A 24,328-nucleotide genomic window follows, 5' to 3' on the forward strand; every position below is an offset into this window, starting at 1 on the left:
ACCATCTAACACAGACGCAGACTCCTCTTTGTGCATAATTCAAACTGAATATTGGAGTTTCTGGAATTGTAAGTAGCATTACATGTGTAGTAGGTTTTCTTGTACTAATTACCAAGCTGCAGGAGATCAGAGTTTATTGTGGACTATTGAATCCTCTCCCTGCTTTTCACTTTATTAAAAAAAGGGGCCAACTTTTAGCCAACTTAGACCAGGCCAGTATTTCAAAATATCTGTGCTGTCATTTTGTAATTTTCGAGATTCATAAGTGACATAAAATCCATCAGTTTTTTTGAGAAGCATTGATTGTTTACAGTAAAAAGGTGATATCAATGTGCATCATTAAGGTGGTATTAAATAGTGGGAGAATGTTGTGGTAACGTCCTGATAACGCTGTCCACGCGTGTGCGCAGACGAGGAAGGAGGAAGTTATTTTCTCGTTAGACTGTAAAACTTGTTAATGCACAGTCTATACAGGGCAACACCCCCCAAGCCCTCTGCTATTTCTCTCCCTCCCCTTTTCCAGGAGTCGTATTGAGCGTCGGGGCTGGGACATTCCTGGTTTGACGACCAGCTTTTGCGGAGCAATTCGACACTGACTTCAAAGATGCGTGTGTGGAAGAGGCAGCGGTAGAGACGGAGACCGAGCACTGCAGAAAGTTACAATAAGACAGACATACAGAGAGAGAGAGAGCGCCAAGTCGGGACTTTTACTGAGAGAAACGGACTCCAGAGAAAACTCTCGACCACCGCCGTAACGCGAGTATCGACCAGGGGGGACTTGGCGCACCTTGGCCCCGACGCCTGCGCTGCTTTTACGGGTTTGAACTCTCTCTCTCCCCTTTTCAACCTCTCCGACTGCTTTCATGTTCCTCAAGCCGTCTCGCACTTTGAGCCCGTTTCTAATGGAGGGCCCGGTACGGATTTGCCAACAGAAGAATGCGTTTTGCTGCTAATTCACCGGACGTCTCGCAGCGTTTGCTCTCCTGCAACAGAGGTAAGACGGCACGGAGGGGAGGCAGAGAGGGGAGTCCCGGGCTGGCTGCCTGACCGGCTGGCTGGCTGGGAGAAGACCTGGGGTAGGATTCAATGTGGAAAGCTCGAGTTTTCAGGGAAAAACAAAAGAGATGCTAGGATAAAATAGGCAGAGAGCTCCACGGTGCCGATTTGATCCATGTTGTCTCGTTTTCTTAACTTTGAATTGTGGCGGAGAGACCAGCGGCGCGGAGTGGCACTGTGGCGAGCGGAGCGTGTGTACGTTTCCATGAATTAAGGGCCATAGCATAGTCATAGCAGACTATAAACCAAGTCTGCTATGACTTTAAATAATTATTGCCCATAATTGTACTGGGTATTGAGTCTGCATTGCTTTGCGTGAAGTATAAGAATATGATGTTATGGTCCTAAAAGAGCTTGAAATAATCTCTTTTAAATTCTAATGCTGAAATCAATTCATAAGACTCCTTTAAGCAATTCTTTTGCCTACAGCCATGGTTTGTATTTTGCTTGAACACGCACAGAAGCACTCAGATTAACGTTGCTATTCAGCAGTTCTCTTTATCCTTTATGTATCCCCTGATTTGAAGCAAAAGAAAATCCAAAATATTTGTTTGGTAAACAGTTCTGGAAGCTCCTTGAAGGCAGCTACGCTCGAGTTAACATCCCACAGTTGAAATCAGATGGCCTGCAGGCTCCATTTCTTCTTTGAAAGATGAAAGAACATTTTTAGAAAAAAGGCAAACATGTCACTCCCCTGACACATTGGATTCACCTTGGTAAAAGCTGAAAATGGACTGTCCACAAGTCATACTTTTATTATAGAGAAGATCCACAGAAAAACTGCTCGAGCTGCCACATTTACCACTGTGCAGAAACATGGTGGCTTGGACTAATATTTGAAGTAGTGTGTTTTTTCCCTACAAAAACAGAGAGCCTTTATTGTTTCAGATGAATCCCCAGAGGGTGTCATAAACGTTGGTTTGGTAAATCCATGTTACCATTGCTCAGACACTTGGCAAGTGCACAAATCACTGTGCAAAGCATGCAAAAGCGACTTTACCTGCCTGGCAGACAGAAGGTGTCATTATTTACTCAACCAGGGGCATGCTTTTGACAAAGAGTAAAAACATTAGAGACAAAGAGAAATCTTTGAGTATACTGCAGAAAAAATATGCAGGTGTGCAAATATATGGTCATGAAACAGCCTTCACGTTGCTCAATTCTCCTCGGTTTCATGTTCCTTCTCACTCTTCTAATCTTACAAATAAAAAAAACAAAACAAAAAAGTAGAAATAAAGACGGCGCTGCTTTGAGCTCAAGACTAGTTGTACAAGTGTGGGCATGAACTAATTTTATTCAGGCTATGCACTTCAGGAACTTAAAGATTTATGTTTTCACAGTCCTATGCTGATGTAACCCAGTTTTCTAAATCATTGTATTTATAAAACTTTCAGCTAAATGTGCATATGAAAATGTAGTATGCACCATAAATATTGTAAGTGATAATATGAGATTAAGACTGTTGCTCTGGGTGGAAACGTGGAAAGCGGCAGAGTAAAAGTGACGGTAACGTGGTGGCTGCTGATGCCAGATTCCTCAACTTCCTCTGTCTGCTGTTCATCCTTATCATCAGAGCTTCACAGCGACTATTGTTACATAGGGGTGACTCTCAGAAAGCTGAACACTTAAAAGTTATCAAGAACAAAGTCTTGAATCCCTCTCGAATGCATGACATCCAGTCAGTGGGACACACATGGCTGCACTCAGATAAAACACTTTCAAGTTCAAACAGTTGCTCACGCATTGTTACGTTGGTGGGGGACAAGAAGACACTTCCGATGGCTTTCAAATCCTTTCAGTGCTTCCCAATATTGGGTGAGCTTTTGACAAGGGCAGAGTGAGATTTGCTCTTTGTGTTCAGGGCGTTGATTTTGAAGGAGAAATCCTTCCTCAGGTTTGAGTTTTTCTTTTTAAAAATAAACAAAAAACTAAGGTGTAACTTTTTCTGCAGCCGCTTTCCCTCGTTGTAACCTAATTGGCTCTATGATCCTTGCATTGCTTTCTACTCAGTCAGTCCTCTTGGACCGACTACTCCTTTATTCAGAAAGCTCAATTGCCAAACGTATCTTTGTTTTATGGCAGCAGAAATATGTGTTTACAGTCTTTATTTGCTCTGTTATTTTTTTTAAAATACCGTCTATATGAGGCTCTCTTTTGTGTCCAAACTATATTGCTGTATGGTATAGTACAAGTTCCTGATTTTAAACTTTCCAGAATGACTTTAATGTATTTAGTACAATTGACTGTGTTTATCTATAGTAGCTTTGTATTGGGAATGTGACTGAATTGGAGGACAGAGCCTCAGACCCTTTTTTGTGTGTGTGTGTGTGTGTGTGTTTGTTTTCCCTGCATGTATTTAGGGAAATTAATAAACCATTAGTGGCTCGGCGCTTATCAGACAGACCTGAACAAAGCACAACGATGCCATTAAGCGAGTTGGAATAATGTTTGAGCCATTAGGGTGCTCGTTAATGATAAACACATGTTGCTGTAGGAGAACTATGTTAAGTGGGCAATTTGGACATAAGCACGTGTAATGATACCAGCTCCGGCACTTATAATGGCTCTCTTGATTTTTCTGATGCAGTACTATATTCTCACAACCACTTGCACACCAGCAATGACAAATGACTGCTGAATGTGGTTTTGTTAATGATTAAACCAAAAAGTAAAGTCAAATATACAGTGAAATCTTGCAGTTCCTGAGATTATAAAACATTTTTAATACTCATATGATTAATTAATAAGTTGACTGACAATTAAAGTCATTAAAGAAAATGTAAAAAAAAAATCTAATATCCTGAGATGCTTTTTTCCCCTCTTACTTCAGACTCTGGGAAAGTCCAGTGGCCCTTCTCATCATTTTCTCACCATTTTTAAAGTAATTCTGCTGTTAAAACTAATTGTGAATAAGCAGTTTACTTGTAGATTTGTAGATGAAGGTTTGTCTGAGGTGAGTGTGGAGGAAGAGGGAGACTCGAGTATATTTTGGCCATCTCCCACATTCTCCCCTTTTCTAAGCCGAACAGATTTGAGGCCTGTCAGTAAACCTCAGTTCTGGCTCTAAAGTGAATGGAAGTGAGTTTAAAACCTAAATCACAATGTGGCTTGCTTGTTTATTTGGTTTCGCGCTCTGATCTGTCGTATTATTGCACCATTGGATTCAACCTTTGGCTGAGAAGAATGTTATGAGAGTCATAAAGCAGGAGAAAATTTAGTTTTTGGAGTGGTGACGTTAGTTTTCATCTCCTTCACAATATTTTGACTGCTGGAATTAAGACTCATTCATTTTCTAAATCTCTGATTACTAATCCATTTCAGCTTCTTAGTAATAATAATGTAGAATTTATGAAACTGTTTTATGGTTGACGTTAAAACGTACAAGTAACTATTCCCAAACCAAAACCTGGCTTGTTTTAAACTCTTGACATATAGCCCTCTTTTACTCTCATTGCTCAGGGATTGAGTCATACTGCAGCATTTTTACCATTTTCTATTGCTGCCCTTTACTCTGAGAGCTTCAGCTCCCATTCGTCAAGGGTAGAGTCAGACCTCAGGCCCCATTAGATGGACAGAGGGGAGTTGTGGGCAGCATGCCAAAGAGCCCCCATGTTCAAGGAGCCAAGGGGGGTGCTGATTGACAACACCCAGCAGCCATGGGCAGGGGGTCGCTGGGAAAGATGGGCAGGTCAGAGTAAGAGTTTGAGCTCTTGTGACTGCTGGGTTGGTGAGAGCGCCCTGCAGCTGCGGTGCTAACAAAAAAGGCTTTACTTTCCAACTTCAGTTTCCCTCTGTAAATATATTCTGTGGGCTGGCTGTGAGCGGAACTGGGTTGGAATTGAGGTAGCTGTAAGGTGTCGCTTGTGTTTATGTGAAGCAGACATAAGTAGTGCTTCTTATCTCCTATGAGCTCACACTGTCATTATTTTAACTACGCTACGCACATTTCTCTCTGCGGGACCCCCACCTCCCCCACCCCTCCCTATTTCTTCTATTCCCCCGACTCTGACAGATGATCCAAACACAGCAGCACAGACTCGCCGTACTACGCAAACTTGTTTCTCCTGTAGGTTACAGATGAGCTGCGTGCTTCCTCTGGTACGACTCTTCCGAAATGTCAAAGGTGACCTGACTGTAACTCAACGTATACACCAGCTCTCAACAGATCACCATATTGAGTTTCTAAAAATTCAGAACCTTGAAGGACCTGAAACTGGATAACGACTTTCAGGAGATTTGAGAAATAAAATGAGAAACATCAGGGCGTAATTGTTAAGACAAACAAACAGTTTTTGGAGCAGCAGAAACAGATGTTCCAGCCAGCCACTGAAATGCAGCGGAATGAGGAGATAGGCAGGGTGAAGAGGTCTGCTTGTTCTCTGAAAAATGTTTGCATACTGTTAATGTAATGGAAATACAGGCCTTAGCTAAATATATATGTGTCCATGCTTTCAATATGATAAGGGAATGTAAGCCAATACCACACACGTAGCGCTTTAAAGCACAAACGCAGCGTCCAGGCGGCCGCGTAGATTCTGAGAATACCCCAAGGGCAGGTTGTGCGACACAGTGGGATGCACTTTTTACCACAGGAAAATATAGTTGGGTTAACTTTGATCCATAGCTTGGGGATGTGGGGGTTATATGGAAAGAACAAAAGATGAAAATGGACTAGAATACTTTAATGATCTCGAGCCATGGTTTGAAGTACGTCGCTTTCTCTAGATGCCTTTATTTATGGGCTCATAATCATCTGAGGGAGTGCCTCTTGGCTTGTGCAGCTACAGTACATGTGTCTTTAGCATGATGCAGAGCACCACATGCATGACAGAGAACAAAATTTTCCCCGGGAAGGAAGGCCTTACGTGGCATTTGCGCGTGCAGATACCCGATGAAAGCCATCGTCCTGTGTTGTTAATCAGCCCCAGAGAAGAATTCAGGGAGTGAACTTATGAACTGGACTCCTCCTGCAGAGTATTTCAGAATATATTTTTTCCCCTTTTCTTTCTGCATCCTCAGCGTCTTCCTGTTTGCAAGATTAATTTCTTTTCCCCTTCCTGTTAGCGACCCCACTAAATACGCCTGCATTAGTCCGTCACCTCGTCGCAGGCTCCAAGAGTTAGCCTTTCCTGCTTGAATCTGCGGAGCGACCGCAGCTTTCTATTTCAAATGTTGAACCAATAAGTCACATCTGACATGGGTTTTCTGCAAACCAGAATGTGTGTGCTGCTGAAAAGCCAGCACAAAGATCAGCAAGACTATATTAAGGCAAAACTAGCGGCTGGCACTCCCCTGCAGCTGACAAACAGGCTTCTTGTTTGAAGGGCTGTTTTCCTCCCAGATCAGAGTGTGAGGCAGTGTGGGTACTGCTGCTGCCTGCCTCCGGGCTTGTGGTTGTGGGTGCCATTTTGGGCCTTCCCTACTCTGAGATGTGAGCCTTTAGGGAACATTGGAACCCCCTATTTATAAAAGATATTCAAAGTGAGTGGAGGAATGTAAGTCAGAGGGATAAAACATAGGGTTGGTCCAGCCTTTTACATTGTTCGGAGAATATTTTAAGATGGGAGCAGACATTCTGCATCCTGCGGAGTATAGTTCTGCCTTGAGATGGATAGATAAAACTCTGTTTTGACTGACTTTAACAAAGTAAAGTAAATCACTGTCACCGTTTCGCGGCGCTTTCACACAGTAGCAAACACACGAACCCAGACAAGAAAAAACAGAGTTGCCGTAAGTCACAGTTTTTCTATTTCTGCTGTGTTTTGGTGTTGTCATTGAGGTTGCGTTTCTGTTGGCCCCGCTGCAGCACTACATCATCTCCCAAAAGCTTTTCTCACCTCCAGTGCTGCAGCAGTAAGCAGCGGGGACCCTAAACATTTCGGAGAGCTTTTTACAGTTTGACCAGGAGCCAGAAGTGGAAACTCGGATGATGTGAGTGTTGATGTATCGCCACCGAGTTTGTTCTGCGATCATTTGATGGCTGCGCAGCAAAAGAGGAGCGTTACAAGGAGAGACGGATAAACATTTAGACAAACTAAATAAAGCATTTACACACTCTGTTTGGGACTGTATATTTATCTTTGGGTCTTCGAGCTTGTACGTGTAAGGGGGGGTTGGGTTGGTTTGTTTGGGTTTTTGCAAGAGATTTGTGGAATCTGTGAAGAAGACTAATTATATTTTAACCTTTTTGCATGTCTTTGTTTTTGTTGTGCCGGCGGCTGGGGAGTTTTTAGCAGATGAGGCTTTCCTCACCCCGTCCACACACACACACACTCCTCTCCAGCATGAATATGTTGCCATTACTCTGTTATGCTTACAAAGTGCATTTATCATTATGAAAAAATGAAAATGTCTGTGTGCACTTTCTTTCTCACGCCTCTCGAGTGACAAATGAAGAAGAGCTGCTGAGGCAGCCCAGTTCAGTTTTATTTCTGGCCGGTTTTAAATCCTGACTTTGTGAAACTGAGTTTCTTGTTAGTATCTATTTGGACACCTTGTCATTTTGTTTTCGTTGCACATGTTTGAAATTACATTATTTAATGTATGTTTCAGTCTGAAAGTGCTTTTGGTTGGCAGCCAGGGACCTATCAGGAGGAGACTGAACAGGAATTGTTTGTCTGCGTCTTTGCTGCTTGTTGCTGTAGAGACACGGGCAGTGATGGAATCCAGGAGAGCTGGGGAGGGACGGGAGACTGCGCTTAGTGGAGAAAGGGTGGGGGCAGCTGGATCGCTGTATGCCCATGGTTTATAGCCCACACAACAGCATTTAAAACACAGATAGCATCTTGACTCCCACAGCAGAGCTGGACATTTTCAAGTCTTTTGGCAAACTTGATCATTTTTCTCCTCCCCTGCATCAGCATGTTTTCCCATCATCTCTCTAATCAGGACTGATAGTGGGGAATGTAAATCTGTGGCCTCCTGCCCCCGGTGCCACGGCTGCACAAGCTCCCAGCTCCCCTCGCACTTGCCATGATGAATCAACGTCTTGGCACATGCTGGAGATCAGTGTTATAACGCACCCTGCGGGCAAGAAGGCCTTCTTCTGCATTCCTTCTTTCCATCAGAATTACCTTTTCGTCTGAGCAGACGTTCCCCTGTGGGCTGAAAGGCCTGTGAAATCAGTTGGAAGGGCCCAGAGAGCTTAGACAATGGGGTAGGGTTGTTAGTTACATGCGCTTTGCAAAAGGTCTCGAGGTGGCCTTGTATGGTGGCGATACCCAGGGATCTGTTTCCAATGTCCGAGGCTGCTATTGAGTTTCGCCCCTGTGGTTAATCCTGCTGTTCAGGACCTTGGGAAACAACCATACCTCCCTACTTTCCTGTCCCTCCCCCGCACAGATTCCCAGGAAAAACAAGACATTGCAGAACAATCGCCAATTAAGATGGGTCTTACATACTGTACCATTCAGTCTCTATCCCTTCTGTCTCAATCTTTTTACCCCCTCCCTCTTTCTATCCACTCTCAGCTCTCTGTTTGTTTCCTTGGCCAACAAGCCTGAGGGTAGAATTAGCGCTGTCTCCCAGGTCCCGGCCCTGGCACTTTGGGAGGGTCGGACTCTGGTGAACGGAGGCGTTGTTGGGAGGAGGTGGGGGAACGGGGTGTGTGTCCTTGGTAAACAGGGCTTTGTGGGATGTGACTGTCTGATCCCCAGGGGCCTCTCCTTTCATTGCTCTTCTGTCCCGTACAACAGCACTGTAGTCAGGACCTTGGCGTCAAGACGCTCTGGGACCCGCTTGGCCTCGTCATCACCCTGCGCCTCCTGGACTGATGGTTGTCTGTCAGCTGCACACAGACATGAGAGAAACAAGTGTCTCAAAAGTAGCCTGTCCTTGAAGATGTCTGCTGTAGAAAACTCTGTTTAAATCTTTTATTGAGACACCTTCATTAACTTTCTCAGGCTCAGACAAGTGCAGTCGATTTGTCTCATGGATAGACTAAAACCTCCTTCTCATTGTAAAACAAAAAGGACCCTCCCTTTCTTTCCCTAATTCCCTCAGTTCATTCCAAATCATGTCTGTCTTTTTCTCCCTTACTTTAGCTCACCCCCTTCTGTCTAAGACAGTCCCACTTTTAATAAGATCTCAGTCTTCAATCAGACAGAGTAAGGCCATACCAGAGGCCCAGTGTTTCCACTCATTAGTTTTTCTCGGTGGCCCCGGGCTGCCTCGGTGGACTCACCCAGACCAATACAAGAAGCCCATAATGGTCCCTTAGAGTCTGTTCTATGAGTCGGGTCTTCCAAAGTTTCTGGGCTGAGCTGAATGTAGCTCGGCTGAATCATCAGTCAGTTTTGGCAGTTTTGGATGTCTTTATCTGTACGCTTCTATCTCCGAGCCAAATAAAGGAGGAGAAAGAAGTTAGGGCTTGGCCACTTTTCACCTCCTATTGAATGTTTCACCTTTTTAAATCCTACACATCTCCTTTTACTTCTCTTCCAGAGAGCCTTTCTTTTTATTTTTCTGTTATAGCTTTTTTACCCCATTGCCTCTCATCATTCAGAATTTATCTCCCATCTCTTGTGTGTATGTGTGTGTGTGTGTCTTTCTCTGTCTTTTTCTGTGTGTCTGTCATGCTCTCTCTTTGTGGAACTGAGGAATGTGTGTGCTGCAGATCCTCTGTCAGTGAGATGTGGGGCGAGTGCAGACAGGTTTGGGGTATAGCATGTGAATCCGCTTCGGCACACAGGTCAGATTAGACCATCATACCAGAAAAGACTTGCCCTTTCTCTTACACCCCACTGATCATTTACCCTTGACATCTTTATCTCTAAGCTTCAATTGGTTCTGGTCACCTGTAACAGTTTGCTCTTTCTTAAACAAAACCTTTTGATTTAATGAATTTGTGCTCTTCTACTATTCATTATTAGTAATTTATGATAAAAACATGATATAAAATTAGTGCATTAATGTTGGAGGGCTGCATCATGGTGTCTGTGTTTCTCTGTGAAGCAGAGAAGCCAGGCCTCTGTCTCAGTCAGCAGCACCAGTTGTGACCTGTTCTTCCTCTGCCCTCCAGGTCTTTGATGCTTCGCTGCATTGCTTTTGTCCCTGTTTACCCAATATGACAGGGATATGGGCCAGTCCCACATGGGGGCAGATGGGGCTTTAAGTAGTTCCTGCAGAGAGGGGGCCAAAAAAGAGGTGCAGGTGCTAATCGCCCTAGAACTCAAATCCCTTTCTTTTCCCTGAGGGCAGCCTGTCAGTGTGTTTATTTTCTCCTGTGTCATCACCAGGGATCCTGCTTGTCCTGTGAGGGGGTAGATGGTCTTATTCCTCTGTTTGAATGTCTCCCTTGATAGAAAAATAAAGGTGGTGCCTCTCAATCATATATGTGTACTGTGGAGTTGTCCGGAAGGGAGTATGACAGATGAAGTAAAAAAACAACACAGAAAACAGAGTTACAAAGTCTCAGGAGATTGATGTTTTTCTTGCAGTTGCACCGTTAAGCCAAGTGTCAGTCAAAGATTTGCCAAACATACATGGGTCAACCCCCCACACCCAAAAAAATAGGAACGTTTCCACTTGAACTCGCTGACACATCCACCTCATTTTTTATTTTAATAAACTATTTTTCGGTGTATCATCTTTCAACGGTGCACAGTTGATTTTTATGCAGGATGTCACTTCGATTTATAGCTGCTCGATCCTGCCTTGAGAAGGGCCATGCATCCACACCGTGAGTGCAAAAACAGACAGTATCATAAGATCAGATTTTCGGGAAGGAGAGAAAGAAAACGGGAATACCACATATTTTCCTTTTAGGTGGTAAAATGTGGAGGAGTGAGATCAACACTCCACCATTAACACTGGAAAAGAAAAAAAGAGTCTCAGGCTGATCCGGCTCCAGTTGACAGGGACTTCCCCTTTGTAAAAGGACCACTCCAACTTTTGTCTGGGTGTCTGGAAATAGGAAATTGGACTTGCCTTTCCATGCAGCCAGTGTTGCCAGCATTAGGACTAGTCTCTGATGAAAGATAAGAGATATCCTCACAGTGTCTGTCTCCACTGAGGAGGCTTCATGGTGGCGGATGTCAGGGGAAAGCCAAAAAGATAAGAAACAGGAATGATGCCCTTGTGTTTCCTCGTTGTGCCAGATCAATAGGGCAGATAGGCAGCTGTGTGTGTGTTTACACAAGGGCATCCATTCAGAACTTTAGTGCCCAACTGGCCCTCCTGATGGGAGGACTGAACAGGTTAAAATAAGAGAGCGAAGGAAAGGTAGCCAGAGGGAAAAAAGCTCCGGTTTCTCACCGTACTGTGTGCCAGTGTGCCCATGCTTGGTTGTGCATTGTTTTAGCACTGTTGTTATTATTGTAATTATATATCATTATTCCGGCAGAGAGAGAAAGATAGTTTGCACTGATGACATGGGGGTAGTGTGCAGGGCCTGTTGCAACTTGTGGGCTGGAGAAACGCCAGCCTGCAAAGATGTAAGTTTGATCTGTGTGAAGTAGCATGGACACAGTTAATATGGAGCCTAAAATGCAAAGAATACACCATATGCATCATGGCATGTTCCTGAAACTTGGCAATTGTAAACTAGCTTACAGGCTAGAGGGTTCACAAAGAATTCATTTTTAAATGTTAATTCTTAAGCACTTTATTTTTGTTTTGCTTTAAATATTTAGTTGTGTGTGTGTCAGTGTGTGTAATTGAAATGGAGACAGCTGGAGGTAACCTCTGGGAGCTGTCCCATCGCACCCAGACACCCGCTGGTTCATCCTCTCGCTCTTTTGCTACTCCTCCATAACCTTTGACCTCTGGGTGAGCAGGGGCGTGAGCCTAGTGCTGGAAGAGTTTATTATTTCCTGCCTCTTCTATCCTTCTCCTCTCAGTATGCCCTCTGAGAGAATGAGAGAGCAGGATGAAGAGAGTGGGTATGAATACATCAAGTGAAGGCAGCAAAAGCCCCAGCATTCAGAATGACCTTAAAAAATGCACAGTGTTAACTAATTAGCAATGCATATACATAGCGTTGGCACAATAAATCATTGACTTGCCATTTGTGGCTTTTATAAGAATTTATGAACCTTTCACCACCATAAAGCTAGAAAGGCTCGATATAACCTTCTGATTATATCGAGCCCCACTATAGATTGCATATAAAATATAGACAGAGGTGCAGGGGTGTCACCTATTGGTCTTAAATGCTGCATTTTGAAGCTTCAAAAGGACCACTTTACCTGCTTGGTTGTATAATACAACTTGTCGATGTCACAAACTTGATGGAGAGGTCCAGTTCAGTGGGTCGATTTAGTGGAAGTTTGGCCTGGCTGCTAGAGTACCTTGTGTTGTTCTGTCCATTAAAGTAGCCACTCTCTTGATGTCTTTAAATGAGCAAATTATATGTAAAAAAGCAAAACATTCACACCCCCTTGTGTAGTTGTCTCGAAAGGCCACGCTATCCATGACAGTAACCAAATTCAGAGACTGCTGTTTCGACTGAACCCTTCATAGAAAATGTTTTTACCCCAGTTAATCATATTTATATACTGTACACCAAATACAGTAGATGAAAATTTAAAGAAGGTCTGAGGAGGGCGTGAAGTGAGAGTGGGATGGACTCCAGCGCTATTTACTCGTGGGTCAGACCACACCTATCATCAGACTTGACCTTCACTTTCATCCCAACTACACTGCTCTTCATGGCAATAACTTTCAGAGTTGCTATTGGGTGTTTAACATGACAAGGTAAAATTGTATGAGTTAATCTTCTTACAAAGAAAGCTTCATTGGTTTTAGTTTGGTACAATAGGCCTGTCTCATTGTGGGAGGCTCTGAACCTTTACAGTATAAGCTTGAGACATTAATTACAGTTTGCACATTACTAATTGTGCTCCTAATACACACAGCATTACTGTAATTACATGTAAGCACTTCACATCCCTGTGTTTATTTTTTGGCAAAGTAATTAGCAGATTAATTGACGACAGAAATAAATATTCATTGTAGCCCCACGCCAACAGGTCTTTTTCAAGCCCTACTGCACCCTCGAGAGGAGGCTAACCAAATTGACCTGCTTGATTGTCGGGCGGACGAAACAATGTTTTAGTTAGAGAATGAGGGTTAGAAACCTGTTGAGCCTCGCCGCTCCCACCCAGGCATCATGCTTTTAATTTGACCCACCCTTCAGCCTCGGTTGGCCCTTCCGCTAATGTCTGCGAGCCACGAAGCACCAGTGTGAATATCACAGCTGGACAACCATTGTCCCGCCAGCCTCAGGCTCAAACCCTGGTTAGCAACCAGGAACCTGGGATCAAAGCTTGCCCGGATTACTCTTAGAAAAAGGAGGAGGCGTTGCATTCGGAGGGGGGTCTGGTTGAAAAGGATAGAGGAATGCTCCTAATTACGTGCCCTCCACTTCTTTTCTGTCTCTCTCTTTGGCTCTTCTCTTGTCTTACCGTGTGTGTCTGGCCTGCACTTCAGGCTACATTGAACCTATGAGGAAGCAACGCAGTGTGACAAGAGAGTGATATTAAGAGTGAGGCGACAGTCTCTCCACAGATACTCCATTATCAGGAGATCTCAGCGGTCTTGTGGGAAGAGAAGGAAGCAGAGAGGCTGGACATTCCAGCCTCCACACAGACACTGAAGTGGGTGAGAAGAGGGGTCAGAGGAGAGGGTGGGAGGTGTAGATCAAGGAGTGTGTAAAGAGGATGTGTCGTGAAGATTAGAGGGATTGTCGTTCAGGATTCAACGGGAACTTAATTGATTTTTTTCCCCCACCTCTGGTTTCCTCTTCCTTGCTTTGCTGTTTGTTTACATGTCGTCTCTTGCGCTCGCGTACATGACGCCATGTTTCTCTGCAGAGCTGCGGCCTGATATGTTTTTCTACTCATCTGTGTGTTGCAGGTTTGCCGAACAGACGTGGACGTACTTACTGGACAACACGGCCTCTGGCAGGGGTCAAAGTGCACCATGGACAGTGGCCTAAGGGTCCTCCTGTCCACTGTGCTGTGTCTCAGCCAGTCTTTGCTGATCACCTGCTCATGTAAGTTGTTGTACAGCTCTATTTACTTTTATTAGCAAAGAATAATTTTTTTTAAATGGAAGAAGATCAGCTTCAAAGCTGACAAACACAGTGGATGCTGTCCACAAATGAAGACACACAGATAGTTAATAATAAAGGCAAATATTTTCAGTGTCCGGTGGATGATTTAGAGGCGTGTTCCTGTTTCAGCTCCTGATTGGCCATAAATTAACTTGTGCAACTCAAAGTAAATATTTTGGACCTTTTAATTACACATTTTGGTCTTCCCTAGCAAAAAACAAATTAATACTGGAAATTATTGGTGTAAAAGCAGTTCTGTTGAAAAAAGGGAAATTGTTGACAGGCTGTTGGATTATACTCTTTCTAAATTATCGCAAGCATCTTTCTGCCTTTTACTTTAAGAAATGTATTGGCAAATACTGCACAGTAATTTGTCAGTCAGTCTCTATTGTGTAAGTTTATTAAAACAGCTTTAACAACAATGCGACAGTTATAATTTGATTTATAATTTGAGCAAGCCTGCCGTTTATTAATTCACATGTCTGAACCTGTTTTTCTCTGCTCTCGTCTTCTCATCAGCTCAATATCCATCTTTCCACTCTGAGCCCGCCTCCTTGGTTCAGAGTCAAGGCTCTGTTGTCCATCTGCAGTGCTCTGTAAGTCCTCCATCAGCGGTGGTCTCCTGGCGCTTCCGAGGCCTTCCCCTGGACCGGGACACTCTGCCTGGTGTGGAGCTTGGCAGTGGCTCCCTCACAATCTCCTCCCTTATGCCCAGTCATGCTGGTGTCTATCAGTGTGTGGCACGCTTAGACCACGGGCCCGCCATCGCCAGCCGCTACGCGCGTGTTGCCATAGCAGGTACGGATGCAGAGAATTAGAGTCCTGTGCATGCTCCCGCTCACTTCAAAGCGCAGTGATGAAGAAAGAGAGGAAATGGCCTTGAGAAAAGGAAGGCTATTTCGTGATTGCTGAACACTTAGAAAGAATGCCTATCCTCAGCTGCCTGCTGCTGAGTGGCGGAGGGGAAGGAAGCAGTAGGAGCTTTTACTCGGGCATCGTTCCAGATGCCTCTTGACCGGTATCCTTAATGAGCTTTGGGCTTTCCTGTGTGCAGCATGTTCCTGCTGGGATGCTTCTTGCTCTTGGACACTATGCTAAGAGGCTGACCTTGCTTTGGAGCTGTATCAGGCATGAGTCGAATCACTCACTGCAACAATAAACAAGCCAAGTGGTCCAACACAAACAGCTCAACTCAAGTAGTGCTGATCATCTTTGTCACTGACTCTGCAGATGCTCAGAAGATATTAAATGTCTGATATTCTGGACTCAAGGAAAGTTGAACTAAGGCAATTGTGTTTATTTCTATCCATGCAGAAATATCAAAATACGAAGATGGCCAACGGCGGTCATTATCAGTGCAGGAAGGGAGCACTGCTCTTATAGAGTGTCCTCTACCACGTAGCATTCCCCCAGCTATTCCTAGACTGAGGATACAGGGGGGCTGGGTGGAAGCTTCAAAAGGTATGTTTGAAACTCAGATAAATGTGTAGTTTTTCTAACTCTATATGCTGTTCTCTGAAAAAGTGCTCAATTGTAAAAATACCAATTATGTCAGTTTTCTTTATTTATTCATGAGCTCTAAATAGACTGTAGAATATTTAAAAAGTGCAACACTGCACTACGCTAAATATTATTTATATATACTCTCACTTATCAAAGGGAGATAAAGGTGGCTCTCATTTATGAGGCCTTTTGAGTATTTTTGAGCTTTATGAAAATTTTTCATTACATGTACATTTTCCATGTGATTTTGTGATATAAGTGCAAGGCAGAGTTTTAGATTGAATGGAATCTGGTCAAATGAATTTTCCTTGATTGGTACATATTCCTTCTATAGTATTCTTGTTTTAATAAATAAACATTTGATTTTATATATTTCATTTTTATTGCTTTGTTTTTATTGATTTTAAAAATAATTTGTTCCAGTGTAGAGACTCTGATAAGAAGTGAAGACTACTATGAGGGAGTTAAGTAAAGTTTGGTGAAGCCATCTGTGAATATGATTTCCTCAAAACAGACACTTCCGTTTGGTCATTCATTTTGAAAATTTATGAAGGAATCCATGCATTTGTCCCCTTTTGTTCATCTGCTTGTGGTGTGATGCATGCTGGCTGTATACTGTGGAGGCCTTCCTATTACTTAGTCCTTTCCTTCTCTTTTCAGATGACTATTTAATACTTCCATCTGGCAACCTCCAGATTATCTCTGTTTCAGCCCAGCACCAGGGCATGTATAAATGTGGTGCAGTGAACCCTGTTACCAAGGAGACCGTCATACAGTCTCATGGCACTAAGCTGTCCGTCAAATGTAAGTTAGATGATGTTAAATCAAGGAGAAGCGTTTATATGTCTGCTCTGTTATGTCAGACCAACGAACGTCTTTGTCTTTTTTTTGGTTTGTTTAGATTCAGACCCCTCCTCTTCAGTGCAGATCGTTTATCCCAAAACCCCAAAGACTGTTTCGATTGAGAAGTCGCAGCCGCTGACCTTGGAGTGTGTTGTGTCTGGTAGTCCTGCACCTGCAGCTAAGTGGTTTAAGAATGGCAAGGTCATACCGGGGCCTTCTCACCAACGACAGCACAACAATCTGGCCTTTGTTGGGGCGATGAGAAGCGATGAAGGCAGTTACACCTGCGCTGTTGAGACGGAGCAGGGGACTCTCGTCAGCGCTAACTATACTGTGAAGGTTCTCGGTAAGAAAAACACAATGAGAGAGGAGTGTGAGTGGTGACTGTTTGATGCAGATGTTTAACATTTCACGCTCACCTTCACAGAGCCTGTTTCCATCATCGAGGGACCGGGGAACCAGCTCGCCTCTCTCGGCTCCTCTGCTCGTTTTATCTGTGTAGCCCAAGGAAATCCATCTCCAAACATCACCTGGCTGTTCAACGCAGAGCCCATCACCCCTTCACATCGCTTTCAGATCTCTGGATCCTCACTTGTTGTTTCAGATGCGACACGACAGGATGAGGGAGTTTATCAGTGTCTGCTGGACAATGGCTTTAGCTCAGCGCAGTCCTTTGGAATGCTCACAACTCAAGGAGGTATGTATGATCAGTTATCTCTATCAAACAACAAAAGCTGTACCGGATTGCCTTGTTGATTCCTAGGTTGGGAACAACTAAAGGTTGTTTTCTTCTCTTAGGTTTAATTCATCCCAAAAGCAAACATATTTATTTTTCATTCAGCCTTTAGTGACATTCGTGCCGCTAGATTGTTTCGGTGTCTGGTTTTGGAGATTTCTTCAGTAACTGGGTTATGATTTCACTGCTGATATTTTTTTCTTTTATCACTTTGCGCACCACAAGACAAGTGCCATCTGGTCCCATTATGTTCAAGAGAGTGCAGAGATCTGACAGCCAGTATATCCCAAAACTTACTTAGACTTTTCCCTGCATTTGCATCACAAATGGAGGAGTCTTAGATTGAAGATGTTCCACACACCGAAAGTTAGAAGTTCCAAGAAATACACTGCATTGCAAATGTTACAAAAAATTTAGGGTATTGTTAGAAAGGGTTAAGACATCTTACCAGATGGGATCTCTGTGGCGCCTGTGCATACAGTATCTGCAGGGAGCCCTCGCTTTGTGAGTGTGAATGTACGTGTTTCTCTAAGGACTGGCAGGGGAGGCTTGGCCAAGGCCGCCCTCCTCCTGAGCCTTGAACTGAGCTTGAGCGTGAGAGTGAGCTTTGTGCGCACCGTCGGGGATAAGCCCCCGGACGCTGGAATGTAAGGAGTAGCCGTGGAGGGTTATGACGAGGACCAGACCACCCAGCTGTCAACATCATACACAACTGCCTTTTATTTATTAATACATCACAACCATCCCCCTCCTCCTCCTCCTCCTCCTCCTGCAGTCTCCCCCAAGCTTTCCTTCTACTCCAAGGCCCCATTCCTGAGCTCTCCTTGCTATCTTCAGAATGATTAATGCGGCTACATGCAGAACATAGGGAGTACAAGTCACCATCAGGTGGGTTCACTGCAAAACGTTTGCTTCCCTCCACAAACTGCAGAAATGAATATTTTTTGCTGCAGACCACTTTTATACACAAAACAAGCTGATAATTCAGTTTGTTATCAGGTACCAGGCACCGGAGCTTATCAAATGCTATTACATTCAAATTAAACAGTATTATTGATTTATGTAGCCTGTGATTGTAATTCATCAAAGAAAGAAGTTTGGTTTGACAGCACCCTGTTTTTACCTGCTGATGTGCGTTATTCTATCATGCTGTGGTCTGGGTTTCCATGACCTTTTATGAATTAACATGCAACCTAATCACAAAGTTATCCACTAAAGTCATTATTTGTTGGTTATCAGTGACAGAAGATCATTAAGTGCAAGACTTGGCCTTTTTACTGCCTGAAACTTGTGAAACAAGAGGAGTCAAAACACTTTACTCTTTACTGGATCCGTCTTCACTGCGTTGCTTCCTCATAGGTATCCACAGGTCCTCCAGCAGGCTCTTTCCAGGCTCCTGTCTCTGTCCTTAATCCTTCATGATTTATCACCACATTCACTCCCAGGTGCTCTCCTCTAATGCCATGACCTTTTTCTGGGAAGAACCTGGCAATGTATCTTTTTCTTGGTTTACTAGCACTTGTAATGTACCACTCCTTCCCATCAGAATAGTGAGGTCGCTGTGTCCTTAATCGCCTCCTCCTCTCTCATTGTGTCAGAGTAGGAGCCCTGGCTGTGGTTGAGCTATGAGTCAGAGCTGTGGAGAGGTGAGAGTGTTGCAGGGCTGAACGAACAGGAACGTGTGGAGGGCTGGATGTAGCGCTGAGGTCTGATTCTCTCCGGTATTTTAATGGTTGGTGTGTGGAATGTGTGGCAGCTGGCCACAGTCCCAGGATCAGGTCTAGTGTTACCAGCTCTAGGCCTGTTTGTTTTACAAAGTGAACCGGTCCCACATACACCAAAAACAGCCTGAAACTGGACCCAGGACCCTGCAGTGTGTGTGTGCCTCTGCGGTGTTTACCTCCTTACTCACTTGTTTTGTTTTTTAATATTCAGCTGTGACTCTGTTTGACCTCTGAGATGTGGCTCAAAGTTGAGCAGTCCCAGGTTTTGTGGCTTCGAAATGTCTGTGAAAAAAACCCAACATTTCACCTGAACTTTGCCAAGCTAATGTCAGCCATAATAAGACTCCCAGCTCGCATGATTTGCCCAGGTGGACCACTCTGGCTCTGACAAGGATTTAATAAAAAAAGCAAAGTGTGATTTGATGTAGCACTGTACACATATTTGTTCCAAATGTAAAACTTTCCAGCAAGTTGCCCTTTGTGCACAGGCGGGGCCACTGTGTTAGTCAGCTTTTCTTGGTGCTTTCTCCTCCTCCATGCTGTACAAAACTGAACAAAGATCCACAATTGTATTGGAAAAAGTGAACATACACAACACAAAAATGAGATCAACAAATATAGTACTGTTAACGGTTATTTATGGCATTTGTTTGCCTAATGCCATGAAAAGCATGACTTTCCAAAATCTTATTTTCTGCCTAAAGTATGAGCAAAGATAGGGGTTTCCATCTACAGTCATTTGTATTTAATGGTATGAGTCAGGAAAGTTGCACTAAGACCCCCTACACAGAACAAAGCAGGCATCACTGACAGTAGACTTGACGTTGATTAAGTCTGCACTGAAAAGATGAGTCACCTGTGGAGGTTGGTTGAAAAGCAGCTTGCAGATAGCATGTGTAAAAGGGTATCAGCTGAGACTTGAGCTGATGTGGCCTGGTGATCATAAGTTAACAAAGTCTGTTGTGAATCTGACTGATCTTTGATGCGACTGTATCACATCTCACTTTAATCATCTCTGATCTTCCTCACTGACAGATTCACAGTCGGGTTCCACTGTTGGTGCGCTGCCTGAAGCTTCACCGTCACTCCACCCGATACAGAGCGACGAGGGCCACGAGCGTCTCCTCACAGAAAACGAAGGAGATCCGATTAACCAGCCCGCTGATAGGAGCGGCAACCGTCCTACCCCAGAGGCACCCATCATCATCAGCCCACCTCAGACTCACAAGCCTGATGTGTATGATCTGGAGTGGAAGGCGGGGCGCGATGGAGGCAATCCCATCAACGCCTATTTTGTTAAATACCGTAAGGTAGGGAAAAATCTTTTCCTTTAGTTTTTCTGAAATATTTTGCTCATATTTTACCCTGAAAATATGAATATGAATAAAAGGCTGTTCACTTTCCTTCTAAAATATTTGCTTCAGAAATCGTCTCACTCTGACTATAAAACTGCTAGTTAAACTTTGTTGGCAGGAATCGGTTTTGCTGGAGTTGGAAAATGTGACTGTGGAGCACCTGTGTAAATCACAGCCTTTGTTAGTGATGCTGCTCAGGCTTCTAAACTAAACTGAGACTAAATACGAAGGATTATTAACTATCACTGTCATTTTTAGTCATGCTCTTGTATGTGTCTGTGTGTCAGGTTGATGAAATGGGAACGGTGGTGGGAAGCTGGCACACGGTCCGTGTGCCTGGCAGTGAGAAGACCCTGCGGCTGTCAGAGCTGGAGTCCTTAAGTCTCTATGAGGTGCTGATGGTGGCTCGAAATTCAGCAGGCGAGGGTCAGCCGGCCATGCTCACCTTCCGCACGGGCAAAGGTCAGCCCAGTCACTGGCTTATAATGAAGAAAACTCTCAAACACTATTTAATCAGTATCTGCTAATATTCCTGGGAATTGCTAAATGCTGTAAGAAAAAAACTTTACTCTCATTTCCACCAAAGCTACAAAGATTGAACAATAAATTAAGGGCCATGCTGAGTTAAGGAGGGTCTGGTTGTTTTTGGACATTTTGCACTAACATTGAGCAGACGCTAGAGAAAACATTTGTCGGAGAAGAAACAGAAGCATGTTCTCCGCTGATAGCAGTCTCCGGAGGACAGAAAAATGAGCAAAGCACAATGAATTTTTCGTTTAGGGTTGCAAGAAGATTTACTGTAGTTTTTGCGCAATTATATTAATTTGAGGAATTTAGCTTGATATTTGTGATTTGTGTAAGGCCAAACAAAGTGCCTTCAACTTTTGGCTTTTGGCACAGAATGAAGAAAAAATGATAAAATCTTATGCGGATCAACGAAGACAGTAATTGAAATTTTATTATTATATTTTTATTTTATTTTTATTTATTTTATGCAACCATTTACTCAGTGTAATCGTACCTTACCTGTTCAGGTATTCCAGCAGGTCATCCAGTCACCATTGTGAACACAATCATAATGACCGGTGTCAGTCATCGTAGACAAGCGTGAACATGCTTTTTGTCTGTTTAGAGACAAATAAAAGAAGAATGACCGCAAGTATTCCAACACAATAACAATTGTGCTTTACCACAGCAGGGTTACAAAATATTCCCTGGTCAGAAATATGCAAAGCCAGGGATACTGCCAAAAACCACAGATATGATTATATCTTCGGGGTGGTTCATTTACAAAATAGTCCAGGACCATCAAAATGCCAACCTCTGGGCTCCTGCGTCCAGCCAAACTCTACCAGATGAAGAAGAAGAGTAATGTGCATTTTTATGTGTCTTCTGTTTACCTCTTCCTGCTTTTAGGAATCCAATTCTAGTAGAGAAATACTAAATCCATAAACTTTTATGCTTCCACGAAGTCTATAAAAATATACAGTCCTTTACAACCATTACAAGTCACCAAATAGATACAAAGAACTCAAATACCCACAAACAATTTCAAAGGCCTGCCGTAAACTAAGAAATATGTTTTGAAAACTCTACACTACAAAGTTCTCGCCAGTTTATTTTTAGTCAACAGAAAATGTTATGCAATTTGCAGGTTTTATACGCCCATTTTGTTTAAAACACGTCCTAGTGTGCAATTTAAAACACAGATTTTTATGCAGCCGTAAGCAGATTTTTACAAAACTGATGTTTGAAGTGTGTCCTCTGGTGGCAGTGCTGATGTTTTTCTTACCTCCAGCTTTTCTTCTTCCTCTCTCAGAGAAGAGCACCTCCCCCAACAAGAATCCCTCCAAGCCTCCCGTCATCTCCGTGCCACCCAAAGCTCCAGAGGACAAAACCCCCAACACGCACTTTGGAGTTGTCATACATGACAGAGGTTGGTGCCGACACAATCGCAGACTGTCTGAAAGGCCCTGCGTTGTTGCTGCAGCTGCTGGACTCTGTGCAGACAATGATTGTGGGATGTTTCTGGGGGAAATTATGGGGCTTTCTGTCATGTAGCTAGTTACTGTGGAGTTCATGACCAGACTGTGTTAAACAGATCGCAGAGCTTAATGTTTAGATGTGGTCTGCTTTGTTTCTTTGTGCCTCAGAGTACAAACAGTCAGATGATAGTTGACACCCCGTAATGACTCTTTGGGAGAGAGATGCTGTGAGATTACACACGGCTTTAGGGTCAGAAATGAGTGTGTGTATCTGTGTGCGTGCATTTGACTTACTCGCGTCACAAGCAGGCCCTACTTTGCTGAGACTCACATTAATCTTTTCACTAACCCTCTTTTCTTTCTGTCTTACTCGCTCCTGCCTTCTCTAACTCTGTGACTAAGGGGCCAGGCAGTAAGTATACATCCCTCTGTGGCTTCCCTGTGATGTGCGTGCTTTACTTTTTTTTCTTTTCCCGTGATCACGTTTGCATGAATTCAGATGCAGTAATGACAGGTACGAGTTTAATTCCTATTTGCTTTTTTCACCAGTTCCAGAGGCTCCCGATCGCCCGACCATCTCCATGGCGACTGAAAGTTCAGCATACGTCACCTGGATCCCGAGAGCCAATGGCGGCTCTCCGATCACAGCTTTCCGCGTGGAGTACAGACGCGGCCGCAGTGCCGAGTGGGTTGTGGCTGCAGATAACATCTCACCTCTGAAGCTGTCTGTGGAGGTTCGCAATCTGGAGCCTGGTGAGTTTACACATCGTTCACAACTTCTCTCTACAGTCCAGTGATGCAGAAAATGATTGATCTGCCCAGAGGAGAATTTCCTTTTTTAAGGAGATTTGAAAAATAGCACAATTCTTATAAATAACTTTATGCTGCCGTTCGGCTCGCAAAAACTTTACCCCATCACTGACAATGAAATCAACAATTGATAAACAGCAATTAGTTGTTGTTATTATTTCTTGGTCTATGTTGATTTGTAGTTGTCACTGGTCTGCAAAAATGCTGATGTGAAAATAAGAGAAAAAGTAATAGTGAGAATAAAATAAAATACCCAGGGACAATTATTAATAAGGGAAAATAAAAGTTTTATGGTCAAAGCATTGAGGGCTTCTCAAACTTTATAAACCAGATAAAACAGATCATATCATACATCAGCAAATATTATATATATTATAAATAATATAAAGTTTCAACTATTAACAAGATTTCAGATGCTGTGCCATCAGCTGTTTTTCCCCTTTCAGTTCCCCTTTCAGTTCCAATACACCAACTAACAGCATCATATGAGTGTTGCCTGCTTAAGAAATCCAACATTAGCTTTTGCTTAGCAACACTGTACTGTAACACTGCTGCTCCTGTTGTATTTCTCACTCAGGATCCACCTATAAGTTTCGGGTGGCAGCCATGAACATGTACGGTGAGAGCCCCCACAGCATTCCCTCGAAGCCGTACCAAGTGCCGCAAACAAGCCCTCCTAAGACAGACCGTCCAGTGGTTGGGCCTCATATTTCATCCACGGATGCTATCAGCGACACGCAGATCATGCTGCGCTGGACTGTGAGTAGTACATCATGGAAGTAGTAGTGGCATTCAAACAAGCGCATTTAGTAGTGAAAACAAAGATAAACTGTCAAAAATTATCAGTGAGTTTTACACAAAGCTGCTGTATTTACAGTAATTGTGTCCACGCAGTATTCTAGTGCATTGACCAAAATTAGCATTTAAAAGGTTTTTCAGTCGTTTTTGATTATCTGCCTACTTTTGTTTCCTTGTGGATTTCCTTTCTGTGGATACTGTGAAACAGTGATGTCACAGCTACAGATATGAAATACTGTTGAAATGGAAGCAAGAAAGTATAAAAATGAAATACTAAAGCGTTTACATTCTAGTGGCAACTGTTAGGACTCAGCACCTTTATGGCAGTGGCTCTGTTCAGTTACTTGGGCTGGAATTTTAAAGTGAATGAGTAGAGAGCCAAAACTTTTCTTTCAGTGGTCACCGGAACTTAAGTCAGATCTGATTAAACTGTGCTTAAAAAGTCTGTTGACTTGTGCAAAATG

The 24,328-nt window shown here is 43.5% G+C and overlaps 1 protein-coding gene across 2 annotated transcripts in view; it reads left to right on the top strand.

Annotated features, from left to right (window-relative positions):
* The first annotated feature begins 506 nt into the window (after window positions 1-506).
* The window catches only part of cdon (cell adhesion associated, oncogene regulated), a 32,039-nt gene continuing 8,217 nt past the window's right edge, over window positions 507-24,328 (top strand). For both annotated transcript variants that reach the window (XM_005735916.1, XM_005735917.1), the window contains exons 1-12: window positions 507-994; window positions 13,912-14,050; window positions 14,630-14,908; window positions 15,425-15,571; window positions 16,274-16,417; window positions 16,515-16,802; window positions 16,884-17,153; window positions 19,952-20,226; window positions 20,559-20,733; window positions 22,091-22,207; window positions 22,806-23,009; window positions 23,644-23,825. In XM_005735916.1, the coding sequence (XP_005735973.1) occupies window positions 13,978-14,050; window positions 14,630-14,908; window positions 15,425-15,571; window positions 16,274-16,417; window positions 16,515-16,802; window positions 16,884-17,153; window positions 19,952-20,226; window positions 20,559-20,733; window positions 22,091-22,207; window positions 22,806-23,009; window positions 23,644-23,825 (2,154 nt within the window). In that variant the 5' untranslated portion in view covers window positions 507-994; window positions 13,912-13,977. The remainder of the gene's footprint in view (window positions 995-13,911; window positions 14,051-14,629; window positions 14,909-15,424; window positions 15,572-16,273; window positions 16,418-16,514; window positions 16,803-16,883; window positions 17,154-19,951; window positions 20,227-20,558; window positions 20,734-22,090; window positions 22,208-22,805; window positions 23,010-23,643; window positions 23,826-24,328) is intronic.

The sequence above is a fragment of the Pundamilia nyererei genome, unplaced genomic scaffold, assembly GCF_000239375.1.
Source record: "Pundamilia nyererei isolate P.nyererei 1_Seehausen unplaced genomic scaffold, PunNye1.0 scaffold00066, whole genome shotgun sequence".
Classification (NCBI taxonomy): domain Eukaryota; kingdom Metazoa; phylum Chordata; class Actinopteri; order Cichliformes; family Cichlidae; genus Pundamilia; species Pundamilia nyererei.